Below are 24,193 nucleotides of genomic sequence, written 5' to 3' on the forward strand. Positions count from 1 at the left end.
AATCTGATATATATAATAATTTTTATAATAGATAATTATTATAGCTATAAATATCAACAGCAGATAATATAAATTATAATACTCAATCTAATATATAGAATAATTTTATTTTTATTAAATAGAGTATATATAAAACTTTTATTTTTCTGTTCTATTCTATTCTATCTTTCTTTGATCTTCATTTTTTTATTATTATTATAGATGTATATATATTATTATTATAAAATTAGATCTAATTATACAGACTATATATAATATTTAGATAGTTGATTTATATTTCTATACAGTATCTGAGATTAGTAGCTTTTTAGTAGAGATGAAGTCAAATAGATTATTTAGCTAGTGATTATATAATTTTCTGTATACAAAATCATATATATCTGAATTTAATAGTATTTCTCTTACTAAATACAAGTATTCTGTATATATGAATATGAAATTGAACACATATCAGCAATAATCAGATTATATGCAGTGATGTTGATGACTGAGTGACTGTGTCTCTGCATATAATCAGATTATTATGAGGATTGAGTTCAAACACACTGTAACCCAACCCATCTATAACTAATATTATACAATTATATAATCTAACACAGATCTGAAAGTAGTTAGTACATTGTCAGAAAAAGAAAAAAAAAAAAAAAGAGGGGGGGGGGGTGAAGAGGACACTGAAGAGAATGATGAGAAGAGAGAGTAAAATATAAAAGAAGAAATATAAAAAAGAGAAGAGAAAAGAGTGACTGAGCTGTTGAAAAAAAATAAAAGAGAGAAATAGAAGCAGAGTCAGTATAAATCAGATATTAACAGTTAAAAATATATCAGTCCTATGATATTTTCTTGTGGTAATTATCATCGATGAGCATTCTATGTGGGTCCTACGGAAAGTTGGGGACGGAGGATCAATCTGCGGGCCGGGGTGTGGGGGAGTGAGCATGGATATTGACTCCCTGTAAAACTACAGCTTCTCATAACTAATGATCATGGTGCTGAACGATCATGAGTGCGGCGGAGTATCTGGAGTCCATTGACGAACCCATTGGCACATAAGGGCTCTGCAGGCCACAGAAATGACAACAAGAGCGACACCGAGCCATTTTTGTTCATCTGGCATCTGGCGAGGAAGTAGAGATTGTATACGGAGTAGTTACTCGTATCTAAGGTCGAGAAAGGAGATTTGATGGCTCCTGCGGCTACCCTATCACGTGCCCCCCAGCATATCCATGGATTCTCCCAATACAAGTGCCAGCATGTCATTTTATCTTACTCAAAATACAGCATGCGTCTTCAGCCCTGGGGAAGAAGCCCATATATCATGGTTACGCTCCCTTCTACTGTCGTGCTGCCCGGCATGGGGTCAACCCTGCACGGCCATGAACACACCGGTTCGGGTCCCCTTATTCCACATGAGAAATTCAGCAAAAGATCCACGATGGGGTTAACAAACAGGTCCCAGTCTAGGTTGGAAAGCTCTCGCCATCCCCAAATCTATTGCGGAGTAAGTCGCATGCTAAAATTCGCCAAGCTCTAGCCATGATCCCTTTCTCGCCACCGTATTGGAAGTCCGCAAGAAGCTATAACGCTTCAATTCGATGTCCCTTGAATGCGACTGAGAGTCGCATTTCTTTCTCCGGCTCAAGCATAATGAAGCATTTCACCACCAAGAAAGGCAGAAGTGTTGTCCCCTCTCAAAAACGGTGTTTTGTCCGTCTGCCTGGCACGTTTGTTGTGATCTGAATCCCTTGGTGGTTTATCCACAGCACACGGCACACGGCACACAGCACAACAGCGCACATCGCACCAGACCACTCACCACAACACAATCCGCAGCAAGGCGATAGCTAGAGGAATCCCCCGCGCATATCTTCGTTCCCGATCTTTTGCATTGCGCTGTGCGGTGCGGCGCGGCGCCTGGACATTTTGTTCCTTCGCAGCTGCCGCCCCTCCAGTTGCAGACCCTTCCTTCCCCTCCGCCCTTTCCTCCTTCCGCTACTCGCAGACAAAGAGCAACAATAACAATAAATAAATCCTCCTCTATCATTTGCCCTTCTTCTTCTTCTTCTTCTTCTTCTTCTTCTTCTTCTTCTTCTTCTTCCTCTCCACACGCTTGTCCTCTTTCTACCCGTCATTCTTCGTCATTCGTTTATCTCCCTAAAGCCAGGCATCATCTACTGCCACCAGAGTTACAACTTGTATATCTTCTTCCCCACTCTCCCTATCCTACTGCCCACCGCCAAGTTGGGGAGCTACTGTCATTTCCTGTTTGCTGCTCTTCTTGAGCCCCCTGGTGTTTCTTTCATCATAAGCAAAGCAAGCAATACCATTGCTCGCCGGCACCCCACCTAGCAAAACCCACGGGCACGCTGTTTGGTGCCCCCAAGGTCCGGCTCGTCGTCTTTTTCGTTACTTTTACTAAACAATTGCTTCTGGTATCATATTTCTGTGCAGCTAGCACTCGCACTGATCGCTAACTGATCGTTATGGTTTCTCCGTTGACGTCTACCACTGTTGAAATATTGGAAAGTCCTTTGCCTCCGGCTCCCGCCGCTAGTACTGTTCTAACCCCGTTACAATGGAAAACGCTTCTGGCCCTGGCAGATACTGTTATCCCCTCCATCAGACCAAGAAGCGCCGCCGTGTGTCCTGGTGCTTGTACGATCAGTGATGCTGAGTTTGCACTTGCAACTCATACCCTTCAGTCTGTTCAGAATGACTTTGCGCACTCCGACATCGCCGTTCAGTTTCTCGCCGAAAATGCTTCTTCTGTCCCCGAATTCAAAGAGAGCATGTGTCGTGTGCTCGGTCAACAAATCCCAGATGAGGCGAGGCGAGGTATCAGCGTCATCCTCAACGCCCTCAATAGTCGTCCTGTGGCTCTCGCCTTGACTGGATACGCAGCCCCTATCCAGTGTCAGCCTTATCCTGTTCGCGAAGCAATTTTTCGAGGCTGGGCTACTTCAGTTCTTCCACCCATCCGCAGCTTATACCGTTCGCTGATTGCACTCTTCCACAAAGCATGGGTCCCTTTAAGCCCAACCCTCCCTGCTATTATCGGCTTCCCCAGGGTACCTGTCAATTTCACTCCTGTGGAAGGTTACCCCTACGAATTTATGCAATTCCCTCCTGGTGACAATACCGAAGCTATCATGACTGATGTAGTCATCATCGGTAGCGGTTGCGGTGCAGCTGTAGCGGCAAAAAACATTGCGGAAGCAGGCCACAATGTAATTGTGGTTGAAAAATCTTATTATTGGTCGGAGAAGCACTTCCCCATGACAATGAAGGAAGGAGCATTGAATTTGTTCGAAAATGGAGGCACCAGTATTTCTGATGATGGCTCGGTTGCTGTCATCTCGGGCTCGGTTGGGGGCGGTGGTGGAACCCATTAAACTGGTCCGGCATCGCTACAGGACAACAGAGCTACGTTCGTCAAGAATGGGCAATAGGGATGCCATTTTCACCTCTGCAGAATTTCAGCGGTCCCTCGATCGTGTCTGTGACCGTATGGGAGTTAACACAGAGCATGTCAAAACATAATCATGCGAACCATTTTACTACTTGAGGGTGCACGGAAACTGGGTTTACGCTGCTAAGACTGTCCCTCAGAATACGGGCAACCAGGAACATAATTGTGGGCACTGCACCCTGGGTTGTGGATCTTGTGGCAAGAAGGGTCCCCAGGTGACCTTTCTGGCCGACGCTGCCCGCGCAGGCGCCCAATTTATTGAAGGATTCCACGCTGAGAGGATCTTGTTTAAAGAGGGTAATGCTGGGAACTGTCTTGCTCATGCAATTGAAGGAACTTGGACTTCAAGGGACCTCAATCGAGGCATTAGTGGAAAGCCTGTCATTACGCGTAAGGTGGTAATCAAGGCCAAAAAAGTCATTGTGGCATGCGGTTCTTTGCAAAGCCCCCTGTTGCTGCTCAGGAGTGGCTTGAAAAATCCACAAATTGGGCGTAATTTGTACTTACATCCAGGTGAGCTCACTCCCCCATATGGTGTTCTAAGCGGCAAGCTGAATTCTCATATGAACGCTAACGCCTATTCAATATGTGAAGTTGTTCTCCTATCTGCCGTATTTGGAGAAGAAATGAAACCATGGGAAGGGGCCATTCTCACAGCTGTGATAAACGAGTTCGAAGAATTGGATGGTCGCGGACACGGAGCGAAAATCGAAACGGTAACAACAGTGCCCTCGTTTTTCCTCCCAGTGTTCCCTTGGACCAATGGCCTTGAGTACAAGCGCTTTGTTTCAAAACTTCGCAACATGGCTGGGTTCATCACTGTAACCCGTGAACGATACGGTGGGAGAGTTTACCCTGACCCCGTCGACGGCAGATGTAGAATATCCTACACGCCCTCTCTCTTCGATAGAAAAAATATGATCGAAGCAATTATTGGCGCCGCAAAAGTTGCTTATGTTTGCGGCGCTCAAGAAATTTATACCTCAAGTCGTGACATTCCATCGTTCATTCGACCAGAACGTTCAGCAACTGACACTTGCGGGCCCGAAGCAGGCATCAATCATGCTGCATTCCAAGCCTGGATCAAAAAAGTACGCCATACGTACTCACCGCTGTCTCCTGAACATACCGTGTTTGCAAGTGCCCATCAGATGGGTACCTGTCGTATGGGCACGTCGCCGAAATCCAGCGTCGTTAGTCCAAGCGGAAAAGTGTGGGGAACTGAAGGGCTTTACGTTGCTGATGCGTCTGTTTTCCCAAGTGCTAGTGGCGTTAACCCGATGGTAACGAACATGGCTATTTCAGATTGGACCACCCAGAACATTTTGAAGGTTCTACACAGTGAAAGAACTCCCGCCAACCCACGACTGTAGGAGAACGATCCATGTACATGCAGCCAAATTAATCTATCGGGTTAGACGGTCTGGCGTCTACCCTGGCTTTCGATGGCATTGCTCCGCCTAAAACTGGGAGATAGCTAAATGGATGCCAGATTTTCCCTCTCCTGTACCTTCTATCTTTATCTGAACACCCTTCCTCACACCACCGATAAATAGTCTGGGTATATGAATAATAAGAATTATTAAATACCGAAAAGTGTACTATTTCTACTTCTCAATCAAGTAAATAAACGAAGTCTATCGTAAAAGCAATGGTAGGCAGCAAGATTGATATTTAAGGAGGTATTGTGAAAAAAGGACTCCCAGTGTCATCTTCTTGGTTCCCGTTTAGGGTTATGATGGTCACATGATGTATGACCTGCCACCTCCACAACTCCATCCATCCAACAACGGCTCATCCCTTTCCCTTTGTTCGAAGGAGGAAAAACTTCAACGCTCTTTGATACCCCGGTGGAAAAACGCAACGTGGAGTTTTGTGTGTGGCGATGCTAAGTTTGACACCGGAAAATGGCAGACCTAGTTAATCTGGCATTCTGTGATGGGATTATAACAAAGATCCGCAAGTTCCTGGAACGACCCCACATTCTTCCGTCTCCCATTTCCGAGACCTTATCTGCTATCTGAGCTCCATGGAATTTCCACTCGAGGACGGTTCATGCCAGTTTGTAAGGAGGGTCTGATGAAATGGCGTTATCACCACGAGAGTTCATGACACAACATACAGCAAAAGGCAGCGACGGGAAACGGGGGAATATCCCTTCCCCGCCATCGCTCTCTGCGAAGGAGCATAAAAGCGTCAATTTTTGCTTTTATCTTCGTTTTTCATTTTCTTTCTGGTTTCACCTCGTCATAACGTTCCTTCGGACCTTCATTTTTAATCTCTTGTCTTACCACCCAGTTTGCTTTCGCCGACTCTTCTGCCTTCCTACATTTTTGTCCTATTGCACTGGCTGGATATATTCACGTATACATACATATACAAAGATATCTTATCTTGACGAAAAGTTGAAATCAACGAGATCTTCTCCACTTGCTCCAACACATTACTCCATACCAGTTGCTGGGGCTGTGACTTTCGCCCTTGCGAATTCCAGTTTGGTTAGATGTATCTGGGCCATTGAATTCGTGACTCAACTGTTTTTCATTACCTGGAAGAGACCCTCGCCTTTCAGGTATCTCTTCGCCCCGTCTACTGTAGAATCAAATTTACTACTCTTTCTACGAAAGAGGGACGGGGAAAATTCCAACAAATACCATACGTCGGAACTTAATGTGACCAGACGTTGTTTAGGTTCCTTCAGAATCATCGCTCCTCTGCGGTTTTCACTTTATCCGGCGAATGGAAATACCACATGTCTTGCAACGACCCAACCAACAAGTTAAGGCTCTTCGAGAAACGCCAACTCGCATCCATTTTACACAGTGGTATCACAGTTGACAGCAAAGCCTGTGACCCGTGGACGAGAACGAGTCTATCCCTAAATTTACTTTCTTCGAGGACAATACTATGGAAAAAGACCTGCCACCTCCACCGGAAGCTCAAGGCTGAGCTAGGCGAGTTCATACTTAACTTGATTAAATACGAAGTTGGAGACAGGGTAAAGAGCTATGCCGAACAGCGCAAGAGACTTAGGGAGTCAGAAAAATACCTCGTGAATTACCTACAACAGCTAAACAACATGTGGAAGAAGGATGCCAGTTTTGTCAATGAATCCCACGAGCCGATTAAGGGATGGTTTTATCAAGAGAATCGGTGTGACGCGTGCATGGTTGGTCGGGTGGCACGGGATGCTACCGCTTTAGGGAATCTTCTCGCGTTTCTAGAAGCCCGTGCCCCTCCGCGCGAGGATGTATCACCGCCGAGACTGCTAGTTTGGATGAAAATGTTTTCGTATTGCCATAAATGCCTGCGGCCACCGCCGGAGCAGGTACCGGAGCAGAGACGCCAACCATATTGGGCGGAGGCGACGATGGCTACAATTGACAGATGGCATCATCTTGGGGCGTCTCCTACGTCACCTACACATAAAAATGAATCAGGTCATGATCTGGGTTGCTATACTCCCGCAAAGATAAGTCCGCCGCTGGCCGTGGGCCGTATGGAAAATGATGTCAAACGGCTTGGCCGTGCTCTCCAGCAGCCCGCCAGGGACCAGCTCCCTGACAGGTCTTCTTCAAATATTTCCAATTCCTCCATCCCCGACCTCAGCCGCAACTATCATAGCACGAGTGATCATTTTACAATAAGCCGCCCATGGACGCCGAACGAAGAACCATACCCCCGTGGTTATGACCAACGGGGCAATCCTCCATATCCAGACACACAAGCGCAACAATCCCGGCGCCACTCAGTCGCATCTGTTTCATCAAACTACAGCCTCTCACCCCCCTCTACCCCATCTACAGAGCAGATCAGCGCAAGCGGCTATAATGATGCGTCGTTGCTGCCTGTTACTCACGTTGTCCGTACTGCTGCAGCCACAGTGACAGCCGCCATGCATACCTGTATGGACACAAGAGAACATGGAAGCAATGGCAATTTCGATACTGAAATGCAATGTAAACTAGGTCTTGATTCCAATGCTGGTACGGATAGCAATGCCTATATAAGCCACTCAGGAGACGGAGGGAGATCTAACTCTTTCCCGCCAACCGGTGTGACGAAAACGACCCAAGATGTGGAAGATGATTCCCCACGGACACCATACGATTCGGATTCGGTGTGGGACGACGAACCGGTTACCGATAGTGATGAACGTGATTCTCATCATAGTGATGAAGATGGGGATGGGGATAGCCGTAGTGCCTGTTATGATGTTGCTAATTGTAGACCATGGGATTTAGATTCAAAACGGCTAGGCCCGAGTGAAGAAGCAAGAGGATTGTTGCCGCCCAAGAATACAACATCGAGGGCCTCGGGATTCACTACGTGGAATAGGTTAATTGAGGACCGGGCAAAAGAGTGGAAGGATATTGCTCCTCGGGCTCGTTGACCATCTTAACCAATTTCCAGGCTTCGTATTTCTTTTCTTTTTTCTTTTGCTTTTACCTATGGTTGTTATTGATAAATGCTGAATTTTGATACCCGACCGTCCTATCTTTCTCATTGCAATAACTTCTGTATTAGTATAGTTGCTCGAGGAATCACATAAGCTTACTGTCACTTTGCGAGATGGGCTGTTAGTTACCCCTTGGAACCGGAGAAATATGAATTAGCATCGCTATTTCTTCTTTTCCCTCCTTATTTGTGGAATTATTCAGGGTTATTATACATACATATATACATACATAGCTGGACGAATAAAGTCAAGCCTAAGCTTGATAGAGTGAGAAGGTAAAAAAAGAATAAAATTAAAAATAAAATAAAAAATGGGAAAAGGGGGAAAAGAGGAGATAGTCATTTTGAAGGGAATAACAAAAAACGTCTTTTTGACAGGAAGCAAGGAAGAAAAGGAGAAACAAAAGGACTGGTGTCAAAGAAGAGGGGAAAAAAAAAAAAAAAAAACCTTTCAGAATCGAACGGCGAGGAAGGATAGGAGCGAAATAAAATTATAGCAAGTAATTGGGTTGTAAACTGGGAATTATTGTTGTAACAAGTGCAAGTTAGACCCAGCACTTATAAAAATCATGTAATCTGGAAAATGGAAGAGAGAAAACGACGCCTGAAAGAGCAAAGGTGGGCTAATCCAATGATGGTAAATAAATGAAACTCTAACGCCATGAACAAGAGATGGGAAATAGTAAGATAATAGGAATGAGAGGTAGAAACGATGGTTGGAAGAAAGAAAAAGTGTTTGAAAAGAAACAAAAATGGGTGTCGCCATAACGTAACAAGTTAGCATAAGAATAACGGATGACGGCCTTGATAAAAGGGCCCAAAAAAAATAGTGAAAGATGTGGTCGTAAAACCAAACAGCACAGCACATGTGTACATACAAAGCGAAACAAATAAAATATTAAGCTTTCCGGGGAATTAGGATTTTGATAAAGCAACCAGAGCCAGGGGGTAGTAAGCAAAAAAGTTACACAGCAGGTCATGAAAGTATGTAGAAGGGAAAGTCAGTCCTATATTGCCATTTTTCTTGGTTATTAAATGGACGATGATTACTTTTGTCGTATGCTCCCGTTGAGGCGATGGCTGACTGATTTCATACTGTCCATCTGCGGAAAAACCAAAGGATTCTTCCGACGAATGCTGCGCGATAGTAAGTTAGGCGAAACTGACTCATCCTCTTCTCTAAATAGGTGCTGCGTCCTCTCGAGCATCGACAGATGCCCGCTTCTCATTTTCGTCGTCGATTAATTTCTGCGCCGCAGTACGTGACCGCTCATATCGAAGAGTGACGTCACCTGTCCAACTGGTATTCAGGAGCCGGTCCCAAATGGTGAAAAAAGGCTGAGAGAAATTGGTTTTAATACCCCAGCTTTGATGATGGATGTCATGATAGGCAGCATTGTTGGAGGTGAAATGTTGGAGTACATCAAACGGGAAGGCATAGCCGCAATGATCATCAACCGTTTTGATTGTTGAGCATGTGAAAAACCAAATTCCCTGGCGAGTGGTCATTCTCGTCATGAGAAATGCGATGCCGCCTGAAGCAGTATCGAGGAGACTTTCGAACGGGTGGTTGTACAGGGCGCCAAAGGCATACGGTACGTACAGGCGATGATGGCGAGAATGGATGGTTGCTAGATGATTGTTCTACTGTCAGATGTCTAATTTGGGCAGACAAGCAAAATCCAAATTCTGCTTATTATAGAGGACGATGAACCGGACTTACTGTACAGCCATTTGTTCAGGTGCAGTGCGCGGTGGTAAAAGTATTGAAATGTGTCCATGATAAACGCCGCCAGGACGAATTGGAAAGTCGGTACCAGATACCAGTAAATGGCATGGGCTACATTCATTTCCCAGATAGCAAACGCAGGCACAGCCACGGATGCTCCGGCAGCAGTTGGCACGTTTTGCGTCAACCATGAATATCTGCCACCAGAAATTGCAGCAGCCACTATCGGATACGATGACAGTTTCTTGGCCAATGCCAGAGCATCAATTCCGATCACAGCAAAGGCAGAAGGGATCATATGCTGCATGACTCGCAATCGCCGAGCCCAGAGCGCAACGTTGTATTCATCCTTCCCCGTATATTGAGGTTTATCGAAATATCCTAACGTAATGCCACATGCAAGTTGGATCAATTGTTGCACAACAACATCCCGAACAACTTCCCGTCGCGTGACACGATTCCGTTTTAAAATCTCAGCAGGAGTATGCAAACGGTACTGGGGAAAATAGTCGTTGACGTCAATCCAGTGAAATATCAAGGACACCGTCCAGTATGCTACTATAGTACTGATTTGGCCGAGGGCACTGTCGGGAATCGGAGCGATCAGGGGCTCACGGAGAGTAAGGGTGTAGGCCGGAAGAGGCGGCAGATCCGAGCAAGCCGTTGCATTGGCCATCTTGATGGGTGCTAGAGTCGGGCGGAACAAACCCAAACCCAGCGGGCTCCGGCAGAGGGCAGTTTTCGGGTCGATTACCCAGGAGACGAGGCAGTTAAGGAGATGGATTAATGGGGAGACGAGGAGGGAGTAAAACGCAAACTTTAGCAGCAAGTTAATAGAGAGAACCCAGGATTATTTACCTCCAAAGGACGTCCCGTTTTCCTAGTTTTTCTGGATCTTAATGTTCTTATTCACTCTCGCTAGAAGAATCGAGTTCGATCATCAGCAAATTTACGAAGGTGAGAGGACAGGAAACTTGGTAGATCAACAGATTTATTGCCTTATTTTCACGTGATCGACCGCTCGCCAGCGACGCCCAATCCGGCAACACGCCACCATGGACTCGGGCGGATATAAATCCAAGGTGCTACTAGCTAACTTGTACTCCTACGTAGTTATATTGGCGACAAGCGGCAAGAATTAGAAAAGCCGACCTCGTTGCAAAGCACCACTCGATCTCCTCTGTCTGTGCGCAGATCTTTATGCTGAGGGAACTTGTCACTAACTACGGAGTATTATTCGGGATATTACGAATTTCTAGGTACTAGTAGTAAATCAAAGCTAGTTACTTCTCTTCAGACGATACTATTATGTCCAAGTTTTTATTTGACACTATCGCAAACCAAATAGTCCTTCGAGAAGTCTTCACGAGGAATTGCGTGAACCCGGCAGCAGCAATAATCCCGGGAGGCTATCAAGCACAATCGTTAGTCTTCTGTTGCTGCGGGTGCTCAGGATACAGCCATTTCAACTCCCCTGGCCAACCGGCCAGGACGTTACCTTTATTGTCATCAAAACTGCTTCGGGCATTCCCAGGGTGACACCTATCCTGCTCCAGCAGCAGCGCATCAACAACTTGTGGGGTTGTTGGGAACTTGAGATGAACAAGGGGCTCGAGTTTTCTCGTTGGGCAAGGCTCTTCGGAGATACTAACTGGTACAGGTATTTCTTATGTCCAATGCTGTTCTGGTGATAGGATGCCCAACCCGCGAGTCAAAATGTGTCTCTGTCAACACGCAATCCCAGCTGACGGCTTTCGAGACTTGCATCTTGGAGCCATTTACCAAGATAAAGTAGAGCTTTTCCGGCCAGAGCCTGGTATCAACGAGGTCTCGCGTTTCTCATCAAACCTTGAACGCTTGGTTTACTTTGTAATTGTTGTCTGTTCCCACTTTCCTGAAGCAGTGAATGCTGGAACGATATCGTCGAGCTGCGAGATTCTGACAAGAATGTCATACTCTCAATGATTATATCCCATAAGAGTGATACTTTACCGGGATGTGAAAGGGGAAGGCTGGCGGAGGGCAGGGTATTCACGGAATATCCATCCATAGCATGGCACAACTCTTCCACGAAGACAATAATAGGGTGGTTATGCCGGTCCCAGATGAAGCAGCCATCGTCCAGGTATCCTTCTGGCAACCCACCTATTGCTGGCTGCTTCATCTCATCTGCTTTTCTAGTGGCCTTTCCGTCGGACTCAAATCCTTAGAACCTGAATTCATAAAGACAACTTGGGCAAATGAGAATTGAAATCGCTGTTGTTGTCTGTCAGGTTCAAGTAAACTACCACTGCTAGAATTTCTTGAGTACAATGCTACCCTTGCAAATTGCAACACCTCCAGACAACCTCACAAAAAATAGAATTTACAATCCTTATGTATGTATGTACTACGGAGTATAGTTACATGGTAATATCAACCACATCTAGGGATACACTCGTGTTAAAAATCGAGACCCGTGCTCTGTCTGTCTCTTTTCAGTCTAGCGCCTTGTGCCACCCACGAAACTCTGTTCTCACCAAGATAAAAGGGCTAAAAGAAAAAAAAAACATTTGGTTCCCCCGCTATCTACCTCTGTTCCAAGGCTTCGTTTACCACCAATCCTCCTTATCCTCTGCTTCACACTTCACCGTGTGCAATAAACCCATTCCTCTTCTCTTTTTTTTTAACACGCGCTATATACCACCGCCAACCAAGTCGCCATGATTGTCTATAAGGTCAGCACCCGATGTACCCCGCTCTTCTTGATCCCCCTCTTATGAGCACCTGCGAGATGGACTATCTGTCAATGGCACCACGAGAGCAATACCCACGAAAGGGAGAAAAAAGAGGATATCTGCTGACATTCGCCCTTCATAGGATATCGTCTCAGGGGATGAGATCATCTCCGACACCTGGAAACTCATCGAAACCCCCGGTGGAGTCCTGTGGGAATGCGACTGCAAGAAATATGCCAGGGGTGCAGAAAAATTTCGTCAGTCAACTCTCAATTACCAACTTCACCAACAGCAAAATGTGTTCTTATCTGCTCTGTCCTATATGGATCGTTAACTAAGAATCCTGATATTATAGAGCTTGAGGGTGCCAACCCCTCTGCCGAAGAAGGTGGGGAAGAAGATTACTCTGGTGAAGGCGGTGGAGAGATGGTTCACGATATCGAGGTCTCCTTCCAGCTGAATTGGCTGAAACCAGACGAAAATGGCCAGGAAACTAAACCCTCCAAGGAACAGTTCAAAGCTCACCTCAAATGTAGGTTATATCTAATTTGGGCTGTCTCAACCCACTATCCGGCCGCCTAAGCCATCTCGTTTCTTAGAAAAATATGCTAATTTGACTTCACCTACTGGAACAACAGCATATGTCAAGAAGGTAAACAATGCTCTCAAGGAGAGTGGAGCGAGTGAAGAAACTATCAAGGAATTCCAGGCTGGCGCTCCTGCTGCCGTCAAGAAGATCCTCGCTAACTACGACAACTACGATGTTCTTATGGGTTCATCCATGAATGGTGATGGAATGTAAGGCTTACTTTTTCCATGGATATCTCTGAGCTTACATGGCTTTTTCCTGCCACTATCATATATTAACACAGAAATCATCAGGCACGTTCTCATTGATTTCCGTGAAGATGGAATCACGCCCTTTGCCACCGTTTGGAAGCACGGTTTGGTTCCAGAGAAGGTTTAAAAAAAAAAAACGGAAGACACGAGAGACACTGCTCGAATTCATTTTGTTGTCCTATCATAGCCAATTGCAAAGGATAACAACTGCCCGGTCCAACTTTCACATTGATGATAATGAGATAATTCACCCGCCGCCCATAGCAAACAACCATTTAACTCTCCCAACCCCTGCCCCGCGACCCCTCCTCCCCAACTGTTCTTCTCCTTGCGCTGGCCCCGGGGGTTGGAAGTCCAACTTTCTGTTCCTTTTTCGGCGTCACTGTCTTCTGCACATGCGTTTTCCATCCCAGCCGTTTGATCTTTTATAACGCTAAGCGCCACATGAAATAAAGAAAGTCTAGTTTTTGTCAAAACTATATTTCTTTCCTTTTTACAAATCAAAAGATCTCATTAAAGACAGGGGTGCAATGTGAATTGGGTTTAAAAAAAAATAAAATAAAATAAAAAACCGTCATTTAGCTTCTTAAGTATAGTAACTTTGATATGGTCGTGGTAAATCTGTAAATCATACCTGCTTATTGAACAGGATGTATCAGAAGAAACATATTCTGTATATTTTTAGTTAACTCGTATAAATTGACTGGTTCCCCCTGAGCCTGAAAAGATAAATACTTTATACATCCGCCAACCCGCGATTAGTAGAAATATATTTCATGAACTGGACAGGCCTAACCATACTGCCTAAACTCCATTCTCTTCCTTGCCTGACTCCTCGCTCTATGGAGTTTATGTGTATATCTGCTGAAACACCAAAAACACCGAACCAGAAAAGGAAAAGAATTGGAAACATCGAAAAATCAAACACAGATATAATCTAAACCAAGAGGAAAAGATGGAAAAAAAGGAAAAAGGAAAAAACCCTTCAACTCCCTTAAAACTCGACACCCACTTCCTATTCAAATCCGCCATTCACCCGTCAGGGCCCACGACCGTTGTAATACTCAGCTGCTAACCCAAGATCCATTAATCCCGCGCCCGACTCGTCACCGCTTAGAACAGATTCTCCTCCACCTCCTCTTCCACCGCCGCCACCACCACCACCGCCGCCACCGCCAGCGATAATACCAGTTTCCATGTTCCCACCCACCCCTGCGACTGGCCCCATCATGCCAGTATTGATGCTATCAAGATGCATCAAGTCATCAACGACAGGAAGTGACGGCCCGAAAACGGCATCCCACTGGTCCCAGTCGAATTGGAGGTTAAGAGGATCTGGTAAAGGGTTGTTCGACCTGGGACTGGGAGATTGGAAGGATAAGTTGCGGTTAGGGTTTGGGTTTTGTTGCATATCGATGTTGATGTTGGGTGCGGTGGAGATTGGCACAGGCATGGGGAGGTTCAGCGCCGTAGGATGTTGGGTTGACGTGAAAGTGGGAAGGTTAACGGCGTTATTGCTGTCGTGGCTACTGGTGTTGTGGCTTGTGGAGGAGGTAGGAGTGTTGAATGTTCCTGGTGGTGTAGTGGGATTAGCGGTTGTGGTCGCGGGCGGTGGTGAAGGGAATTGGTATGCGGATGCATCGTTAATAGTAGAATGTGAGAATTGGGGAGAGGACCAGGGTTGTTTGGTAGTGTCGCCCGCCTGAGGGGGTTGGGATGTAGCAGCAGGCCATGGAAATAAATTATCTGGCAGTGGACTTGTAGATGTGGCGTAGTCATGGGAGGAAACACTATTGGCTTCTAGTTTGGTATGGGGATGCCTTTCTTGGATAAATTTGTCTTCTTTATGTGCGTTGTCCCTCACGTTCTGCGCTCGCGCCCGCTCTCGTTCCCTTTGTGGTTTCACCGATTGGCTATTGCTGGGTATATTACGATCGCACGGTTCCTTGACGGGCGTAAAATAACCATCAGCCAAACTTCGGAACGTAGATCCACGTCGTTCCTTAGGAATTTGCATAGCCATGTGCTTATTACTCGGACGCCGAGCCTCCGCCTGTGCCTGTTCTGTCCAAAGTACGCTCGGGTCAAGCCCTGCTTTTAGCCAAGCTTTCTCCCGCAAACGTCGTAACATGTCCCACGCTTCACGGCCGCCGTCTCTTAGGGGCCGAGAAGTTGATATGCCATCCTCACCGCCCACCACGCCTCCATCAGGGCCAGAAAGCGAGAAGATCTTGTCGATGAAGGCGCGGGATTTGGGTGCCTCTGCGGTTTGCGGGCGTTCGTATAGGTCGATAAGCATTATCCTGCCCATCCTGTTAGGTCAAAGAATAAAAGTATGTAGATGCGGGGTTTTGGGTGGCATACATTGTAGCATGCATGGGTTGGTGGTTACTATGGTTGAATTTAGCTCATATCACCAATATATATTCTTGGGGGGCATTAAAGACTTACCCTGGCCAGCTCCATTGAAATGGCTGGAAATCGGGATCAGTAGCTAGCAGAATAAATTTTTCCATGAACCCATGACAATGGCGAAGAGCGCTGGCTTTGGTTAGCTGTCATATATCAAAGTAACGACCAATATCTGCGCCAATGTTATCTCGAGGGATACATATATACATACCACTGACGAGCAACCGGCCATATTTTGCTTTTTGCATTTTTCAAAAAAGGTTGATATGCAACACAAAATGCCTGGAGCGCGTGTCAGCATAAAAACAACGCAACGAAAAGCCAAAATTAGGTTACCTTGTCGACGAAAAGGGAAAGTAATATCCTAGCCCACTTGTGAAAAGCAACCAGGACTGGGGAGTGATACTGCTCTAGGCAGCTAGGACCGATGTCAGATGTCGTAGATTCATTAGAATCCATAGCTGTAGATGCAGAACATGATGGAGTGGAGTGGTAGCTGGAGGCATCGCGGCTGGTAGGGCTCACGGATGTTGATACCGGTATCCGATCGACTATTGCCTTTAATTGAGATTGAAGGTCAATCAAAATTGTACGCAAAACTTCCATGTCCCGTCGAGTAACTGGTTTGGTCCCTAATTGAATCTTCAGGATCTTTCGAATCGCCTCTGAGGTGAAGAATTAGCACATAATTAGCATCTCGCAACGAAACTAAATAATAGCATATAGGCGGACTAACGAGCCATAACATATTTTCCTTTCGCAGATAGATAATACACATTCACCATGGATGAACCTGGGCACATATTCGGATCACTTGGGCAATCCGGTTTCCGCTCATTGCTGTTAATCATGCGTTCGTACTCTGCCGCTTCAGGGGTATCTAAAAGAGTATCTTTAACTTCGCTTGTAATGCGTACATCCCAGTAATTTTCATCACTCACAAGAGGAGGGAGGCCGCTGGACATCGCTACTACGCCATCCATATGGACAATATGCCACCATATGCGTCTTCTAGCCTCTGCCTGACAAGCTGAAATGCCAAACTGAGCAGGGTCTCTGTGCAACCCCATGGTTTGGGCAACACGAAGGGCAAGGCTAATGAACAAGCTACTCGCCAGCGGCTCTTCTTCTCTAGATAAAATAGTCTGTACAAGAAGGAACGCCTTGAGCCCATGGATTGAGGGGTTTCTGGGAAACGATATTCTGCGAAGCCAACGAGTAACTTCGTCATGGAAAATGGTAGACAAGGCGGCCCGATTTTCGACGTCAAACTCATCGCGGATCGTCCAGAGCGATATTGTAACAGAGCCACCGTACCAGATGGCATAAAGAAGTGGAATAAAGGAAGGATCAGGACAAGGTTCTCCAGATTCCCCGGAATTCTCGTACCAATTCCAGAATGCCTTATATTTTTTGAGAATCGAAGGGGGATGCACCACCGGGCTAATAGCATGCACTCCAGACATGAATCCTTTATACAAAATGCCGCTCTGTCGTTTTGTAGGGACATTCTCCAACATATTTGATTCAACTGGTTTATCCAGTGATCCCGGTGGCTCGCCCAATGGGAACAGCACTGATTTGCTAATCGAGTCCTTGCGGGTATGTGGTGTTGTCTTTGTTCCGCGACTACTGCCTGGAGGCGTCAAATCCTGGAATTCATCTTCATCCAAAGAAGAATAGTCATCACTTGGACTGGCTGAGCGATCATTAGAGAGGGTTTGGCCTCGCAGTAGCCGGTTAAGCTCCGTTATCTGCGGTTAACAGAAATCAGTAGCTGCTAGGTTACACATTGGATGTTTTCGTGTGATTGTACCTCGCGCGAGATGTATGCCCAATAGGTCGTTCCAACGTATCTATAAAACTTTGTCAACCAACTTCCAACATCTGTAATCCACGCCTGCCTGGACTTCGAGGAAAAACCAACCTTGATTTCCCACCTTCTTCCAAACTTAGGTGGCCCAAATTTAACGACCCAACCGGATCAACAAGGTCCGTTTCCAGGCCGCTCGGGATCGGAAAGTCATCACCGGTGCTATTTTCAGTATGCCCTGTTTGGCACTGTCGAGCTTTGGACGACTGACCAGCAGGGGACGAAATGTCCGCTAACTTCAGATAATCAGTCGCGCCTCGCTGCTGAAATTCAGCATCAATTGGCGTATCATGTATCAGCCTCTGGCCGGCCGTATTAAGTTTTTCGAGAGACTGAGGCCCATTTGTTCGAGTCCATTTCTCAACAATGGCTGTGAGTTGATCCAACCTGGAGGCAATAGCTTGTGAATCTGAAAACTGTTCGCGCAGCGCAGCCTGACCCCGCTGTATCTCTCTCAATATGTGGTACGGTGTTTGCACTTCGACAGATGAACTTTCAACAACTACGGGGTCGTTTAGTTCCCTCTGCCGCTTAATACCATGACTATTATCTCCTGAATGGTGCGGTGACTGGGAGAAATCAGTCAGGGACGAAGAGTTGTATACACATTCGGATTTCGTTTTTTCACAAGTTCCGCATGTCGGACGGGCCTACCGATTGAAAACCGGGTTAATTAGCAAGTCATATAGCTTATCGCCTAGATATTCCGCATAGTTTATCTTTAAATACATACGGTGTCGCATTTCACTTTGCGCCGCCGACAGATAAGGCAGCTCTTGGTGATTCGGAAGCGAGTGATAGGCTTCGGTGCGGGCAAGTACGACCTCCTCCTGCGTGATGCATGAGTTGAAGACGTAGCATGTATATCTTTTGGCTTGGTATCATCAGCAGGGAGTCTGGCAACTGAGTTGCTGTCCTGCATAGCTAGTTCCCTTGCTGATTCCCATGCCTGGCGATTGGCCATCCTCGGCCTCGAGGCTAAGAGTAAGCGGGATTAGAAGAATTGATCCAAAACCAGTTGTATAGACAAGGGAAAATGGAAAAGGTCAACTGCTTGTACAAAATATTCTGAAGTGACTCGGGTGCTTGCAAGGAGTCTGAGTCCAGAGCCACGGAGTGGGGTCTATCTGGGGTTGCGAGAACTACGAGCACCTATTCTTAATGACTCAAAAACAGCACCACGAAGCACACGCCACCGTCAGGACCCATGGAAACGAGGGGAATTAGGAACAAAAATATATTTGACTAAAACATGAATACTCCTAACGTCTATCGTGTTTACTCTGATTGCTTGTTAGAGCCCTCTATTTATTGTATTATTGCACACCTGCCAAAAAAGCCCCAAGCAAAATGTCTACAAAAGGTATTGCCATTGCTCTTCTCATGTGCTAGACAGATGGACTGGAAACGTAGGATTTGTACCGTTCTAGAGACTGAAGCACGTTTCATATCTTAATGAACTCTTTGTTTCGAACAAGTAGAAGGGGTGGACATCACTTAAGAAAGTCCGAGACAAACAGTACTCTTTCGCATATGCAGCACTCCTTCACCCACGATAAGGTGCCGGTAGATGATGATTTGGATGGGAGCAGAATGTCCATCACCATTCAAATATACCCAACCAGGCGTTTAAAAAACTCCGTCCATTGGGTAAAAGTCCCCCATTGCCCCTGATCTGCTAATTCGTACTTCTAACACTCCAGATTATAATACCTTGCGCCCCTGCTCAACTCGGTCAAAGAATCAAGCCTTTGCCTTCTTCTTTTCCTTCTTCTTTTTGGGTTCGGGGACGCTCCCAGGCATAATTGGCATATCTCCACCTAATCCTTGCTGTTGCATTTCCAACATCGCTTCCTTAAAAGGATTATCACTCACACCTCCGCCCGTGAGTGCCGGCGAATGGAATGGCAGGATAGTTCCAAGCTTCCAGCCCCGCGGCGCGGCAGGGGGTGGTATGGGTTTTTCTGGTACAGAAAGCCCGCGGATACGTAGACGAAAAGGGGATTCTTCCGTGGTTGGATGTTCGTGGAGATATTGCGCCACTTTGATATAAAGGTGATGTTCTGCACGAAATTCAAGGAGGATTAGATCCGATACTTACGCTGAAGTGGGCGATGGGATGGTGAACTAAAGTAACATACTGTTTTTGACAATATCAGTTACTGGTGTGCCATCATCGGTCTTTAACTGTACCCTAACTCGGCCTGGATTTGCCCAATCTTTCGGGTGTAACTTCTCCGGCTCCAAAATCCCGACGCGTAGTCCTAGCACCTGTACAGCATCCAAGATATCTCGGGCAAGTGGATTCTCTACAGCCAACTTCTTATTGACCTTCCTTCCCTCGGCGCGAGAACGAGTTTTGTCGAAATATATGGGATATAGGCACTGATAGTAGCGGGGGATATCTCTGTTGTCGATTTGGGGAGGGTAGGATTGCGCAGGGGCTGAGGTTTGGGCCTGCGGGGACAGCCTTGATGTAGTCGCTGAGGGAATATTGGCAGGGGATATAATAGAATTCGCAGGCAAGTTGGCGGGGTCGAAGTCGGCGGGATCCATATCATCTGGATCGGAATCCGAGACCTCCTCCACCCTGGCATGACGGGACATTGGGCCAGCAGGCGGGGTGTGTGCAATGGCTAAGATATCTGTCAGAGTGGGCACTAGCTTATTATTTCCGAGTTAGGTGGCAGTTGGGATAGAAATTAGTGTCGACAGTTATTCTGTTAGAAATTTGGCTATAGATATTCTACCAGCTATAATTCGTCGTATATAATGTCGTGTCAAGAGGAGTGTTGGAAGTAGAAGTAAAAAATAAAATGACCATGCGGCTCAGCGAACTAGTAACTTTATTAAGTGGCTAGTTACTCGTGGCTACCATAGGTTTTAAGTAGTTTTTTTTTTTACTATTCAACACCAAAGCCCAAATACTTCTGTCTCATGAGAGCTGCTTGGCTACAACACTGCTTCAGATATCAAGCTGCTCCACTTATCTCAAATATTTTGAGGGTCATACCTCCCCGTCTCTGCAATGTCGTTATCCTAGATATGTTAAATTGCCAAGGATACCAGGAGGTACCCAAAGATGCTCGTAACTAAAGACTAACTACAGATCTGTATACATGTTTACATATGAGATGGCCAACCTCCAAAAAAGATTTGTGGTTGCTTTCAGACTTGGTTGTCAACTTACGCAGGAATTGTCCCACCCAATGATTACTACCGATGAAGGTCATGCATGGTATTGGTATTTCTATTTGAATTTCTAGAAGGTCGCAGACGTTTCAGCCATATTCAATGAATCACTCGTGACTTATGAGTATGAAGGCGTGGAAAAATAAGTCCTCGCACACTAGAAATATAAATGGAAAACTCAATGTGGGAGCTCAAACAAATCAAGTCCTGGTCACGAGTTACCTAGCATTTAATAGTTAACTAACTATAACTAGTTAGTAAGTCAACTAACTATAAATTTCTAGCTTGTGCAGGGACTCTTTCTAATAGTAGATTATTGCAGTGCTCGGCCATAAATATTGGCAACCCCACCACAAGCTTTGTGCCTTCTTGTGGTAGAAAAGTAGTGGGGGTTGCCAATACTTATGACCTCCGCTGTACACAGTATGGAGTACAGATACCCTGCAAAAAGAATTCACCTGGAATCATGTTACTAGTTCAAAGAATCCCAAGCATAGACTTTCTGGCATTGGTTTGAGATTCTACATGGCAATCCCTCCTGCCATCATCCTAGCATCGGCCTGCTAGTCTTGATGTCACAGGATCCGCCCTCCTATGACACTTGGGTCTCACTCCAGCGACCCAATTGAAACCCTGATCCCCTACGTCAAGGGAACACAAACCGTAGATGGCCGCTCCGGCGCCTGAGATGCAGGTTGAACCAGGATTCAACGATCCTCTCTCAGCTAATTGGCCCCGCATGACGGAAGAAGCCAGTAAGAACACTCACGGATCCCAACATCCGGCCAAGTTATCCTGTTCGGAATGATATCTCATGGAGTCAGTCTGAACGGGCCCTACCATACATCTATCTCAATAACGAACACCGGCTTCCAGCATAATACAGCAGATAACAACCTTTAGTTACCTACCCCTGGTACCCCACTTCAATGCAAGTTTTGTGTATGGATATTGATACGGACGGGTAAGAAGATAATAATAAGATAATAAGATATCACAAATCCGAGCCCTTACGTTGTCATCCGGAAGTCAAAATAAAAGATATAGCGGACAATGGCAAGTTGCCTGGTAAGTCTGGAAGTTCTATCATTCCTGACCATTTAGTCCGCTCTTTACAGATCTGTAAACACCCTTAGAATGTTGGCTGGTGCAATTAACCCGAAACCCTAATCGCATAAGACAGCCCGAGCATGTATCCTCTGTAGCTCGAAAAAAAAAAAAAAATTGCCGTCAAAAAATCATGGACGCTTGAATATCAATTACGATTCCATGCGCTATCGACCCACGCGGATTGGTGGAAATGTAACAAGTTTATTTCCTTTGTGGCACAACTTGAGCGTTCACCGCCTGGCAAATTCGCTGAGATAAACGGCTCTCTGTCTTCTTAAAGGTTTGCCATGTCTCGAGACAGCCGGATGCAGCCTCGCCGTCTCTCTTTTCTGTGGCAAGAGCTCTAGTTCTCTCTTCCACCTCTGTTTCTCAACCTTGGTCAATCTCATTTGTGCAATTGCTCTCGCCATTGTTTTTCTCTCTTGCGCATTGCGCAGTCCTCGCTCCTTGCTACAACCATGTCAGCCTCGATATCCGGCAATCGAGATCTCCCTACATCCAGGCATGATCTGAGTACGTACTGGGGTAGAGTCAAGCAGGCTGCGGAAATCTCAGACCCCAGGTAGGCTTCTTTCACGCTCATCCTAAACCTTCCGATTCGGATTGCGAGACGAAAACTTTTCTATTATTCCATTTTCGGCATTCACTAATCCCTGCCAATATTGTATCCAGGACGCTCTTTGTCTCCTCTGCTGGTCTGGATAAGGCCAAAGGCCTCGTCGCCTCGTATAAAGCTGGCCATGTACCATCGATGACACCGGAGTTGTGGTGGGCGAAAAGAATCATCGATTCAACTTTGCACCCTGGTATGCTGCCAATTACTCCCTTTGCTCTAAGTCAATTTGCAATAACAGGGATTCAGTATTTTAATGACCAAATCCCTATCTAGATACCGGTGAACCAGTCTTTCTCCCCTTTCGCATGTCATGCTTCGTTCTGTCCAACTTGATTGTGACTGCGGGAATGCTCACCCCCGGCCTCGGTGTATGTCTCCACTCTCCCATCCCCCTTTTTAATACCGGTCCAACCAGCTCACTAAAGAAAGTAGACAAGAGGCATCGTGCTCTGGCAAATTGCCAACCAGTCTCTAAATGTCGCCATCAATAATGCCAACGCAAACAAGTCCACTCCTCTCTCCTACTCCACTATGGCAAAATCATACCTCATGGCCGTCTCTGCCTCCTGCTCCGTCGCGCTGGGGCTGAACGCCATGGTCCCCCGTCTAAGGCGAGTGTCTCCCAATACGAAATTGATCCTGGGTCGCCTAGTTCCCTTCGCAGCCGTCGCCAGTGCTGGCGCACTGAATGTATTCCTAATGCGCAGCGAGGAAATCCGCAAAGGAATCGACATCTACCCAGTCCTATGCGACGAGGAGAAAGCGAAGCGAGAAGTTGACGGAGAATTGGAGGTGCAGAGTCTGGGGAAGAGCAAAAGGGCTGCCACGTTAGCGGTGGGGGAAACGGCGATCAGCCGAGTGCTCAATGCGACTCCAGTCATGGCTATTCCCCCCTTGATTCTCGTACGGCTGCAGAAAACCCATTGGCTGAAAGCGCGACCTCGACTTGTGATGCCTGTTAACCTGGGTAGGCTCTTTCTCTTTTACACGCTCTCTCTACCGTGGTATATAAGTATAATGGATATTTGACTAATTTCTATTCTTTCTTCAGGGTTGATCTTAACAACCTCCCTCTGTGCTTTGCCGTTCGCGCTTGGCGCATTCCCGCAACGACAAGCGGTTAGTGCGCGGTCGCTGGAAGAGGAGTTCTGGGGCCGTGGTGGCAAAAACGGTGAGGTTGAATTCAACAGGGGTATATGATCTTCCTCTTTGATTACAAAAAACTTTTCTTAAAGTCACTATTTGGTCTTCTATCCTCTCATTTCTATATTGGGTATTTTTTCCCCTTCTCTTTCCCTGGTTTTATCCCAAGTCAGCGCCTTAGACATGCATGTTTCTTGATATAACTGATTGCAATAATCACATAGATGTTCCATCTTGGAACTATAGAGCTCCCTCTGCTGTTCCGTTCATAATGGAGATAAATAAAACTGACGCTGACAATTGTACGGCGTGTCCTTTTTCACCTTCTTACGTTCCTCTTCTGTCCGCGTCTCTCTGCGAGTAATCCCAGCTGATCCAGCCAGTTCCGATTCCCTGCCTTCCCCACGAAAAAATATCAGCATTATCGCATGGCGAATCTAGCGGCTTCGTATCCAATCTCTATTTACCCATTATGCATTGCTAGCATCCTATTGTTAATTAAGATATATTCGACTTCGGAGAATAACATTTCAATACAACTAGCAAAGAAAATCAGCGTACAAAGTTGGTATCATCAAATATCAAACGCGATCAACTTCTTCCTCGCAGCAACAGACAAGGAAGCACTATTCTTGAA

General features: G+C 46.1%; 8 protein-coding genes across 8 annotated transcripts; 5 read left to right on the top strand and 3 right to left on the bottom strand.

Annotated features, from left to right (window-relative positions):
* Positions 1-2,480: 2,480 nt before the first annotated feature.
* HCBG_01234 (long chain fatty acid oxidase) lies at positions 2,481-5,058 on the top strand (the record flags this gene model as incomplete). The annotated part of the gene is made up of 3 exons (XM_045428284.1): positions 2,481-3,224; positions 3,607-3,979; positions 4,061-5,058. The coding sequence occupies 3 exons, from the start codon at positions 2,481-2,483 to the stop codon at positions 4,837-4,839; spliced, it is 1,896 nt and encodes a 631-aa protein (XP_045290070.1).
* Positions 5,059-6,218: 1,160 nt separating this feature from the next.
* HCBG_01235 (uncharacterized protein) lies at positions 6,219-7,859 on the top strand (the record flags this gene model as incomplete). Its single annotated transcript, XM_045428285.1, has 1 exon — positions 6,219-7,859. The coding sequence occupies one exon, from the start codon at positions 6,219-6,221 to the stop codon at positions 7,857-7,859; it is 1,641 nt and encodes a 546-aa protein (XP_045290071.1).
* Positions 7,860-9,103: 1,244 nt separating this feature from the next.
* HCBG_01236 (sphingosine hydroxylase) lies at positions 9,104-10,589 on the bottom strand (the record flags this gene model as incomplete). The annotated part of the gene is made up of 2 exons (XM_045428286.1): positions 9,104-9,555; positions 9,648-10,589. The coding sequence occupies 2 exons, from the start codon at positions 10,327-10,329 to the stop codon at positions 9,104-9,106; spliced, it is 1,134 nt and encodes a 377-aa protein (XP_045290072.1).
* A 119-nt stretch (positions 10,590-10,708) lies between these two features.
* Positions 10,709-11,618, top strand: HCBG_01237 (uncharacterized protein; the record flags this gene model as incomplete). The annotated part of the gene is made up of 4 exons (XM_045428287.1): positions 10,709-10,735; positions 10,767-10,839; positions 11,002-11,077; positions 11,348-11,618. The coding sequence occupies 4 exons, from the start codon at positions 10,709-10,711 to the stop codon at positions 11,616-11,618; spliced, it is 447 nt and encodes a 148-aa protein (XP_045290073.1).
* A 625-nt stretch (positions 11,619-12,243) lies between these two features.
* Positions 12,244-13,682, top strand: HCBG_01238 (TCTP family protein; the record flags this gene model as incomplete). Its single annotated transcript, XM_045428288.1, has 5 exons — positions 12,244-12,370; positions 12,513-12,627; positions 12,726-12,902; positions 13,009-13,168; positions 13,253-13,682. The coding sequence occupies 5 exons, from the start codon at positions 12,356-12,358 to the stop codon at positions 13,335-13,337; spliced, it is 552 nt and encodes a 183-aa protein (XP_045290074.1).
* Positions 13,683-14,249: 567 nt separating this feature from the next.
* On the bottom strand, positions 14,250-18,459 carry HCBG_01239 (uncharacterized protein; the record flags this gene model as incomplete). Its single annotated transcript, XM_045428289.1, has 7 exons — positions 14,250-15,513; positions 15,662-15,684; positions 15,959-16,287; positions 16,359-17,376; positions 17,439-17,478; positions 17,550-18,145; positions 18,229-18,459. 7 exons carry the CDS (start codon positions 18,457-18,459, stop codon positions 14,250-14,252), a joined length of 3,501 nt encoding a protein of 1,166 aa, XP_045290075.1.
* Positions 18,460-19,238: 779 nt separating this feature from the next.
* HCBG_01240 (signal recognition particle SEC65 subunit) lies at positions 19,239-20,102 on the bottom strand (the record flags this gene model as incomplete). The annotated part of the gene is made up of 2 exons (XM_045428290.1): positions 19,239-19,558; positions 19,637-20,102. The coding sequence occupies 2 exons, from the start codon at positions 20,100-20,102 to the stop codon at positions 19,239-19,241; spliced, it is 786 nt and encodes a 261-aa protein (XP_045290076.1).
* A 2,019-nt stretch (positions 20,103-22,121) lies between these two features.
* On the top strand, positions 22,122-24,077 carry HCBG_01241 (uncharacterized protein; the record flags this gene model as incomplete). Its single annotated transcript, XM_045428291.1, has 7 exons — positions 22,122-22,359; positions 22,470-22,603; positions 22,687-22,781; positions 22,846-23,380; positions 23,465-23,686; positions 23,781-23,858; positions 23,940-24,077. The coding sequence occupies 5 exons, from the start codon at positions 22,256-22,258 to the stop codon at positions 23,611-23,613; spliced, it is 1,017 nt and encodes a 338-aa protein (XP_045290077.1).
* Positions 24,078-24,193: the final 116 nt, after the last annotated feature.

This window comes from Histoplasma capsulatum, assembly GCF_000150115.1.
Source record: "Histoplasma capsulatum G186AR genomic scaffold supercont2.2, whole genome shotgun sequence".
Taxonomy (NCBI): domain Eukaryota; kingdom Fungi; phylum Ascomycota; class Eurotiomycetes; order Onygenales; family Ajellomycetaceae; genus Histoplasma; species Histoplasma capsulatum.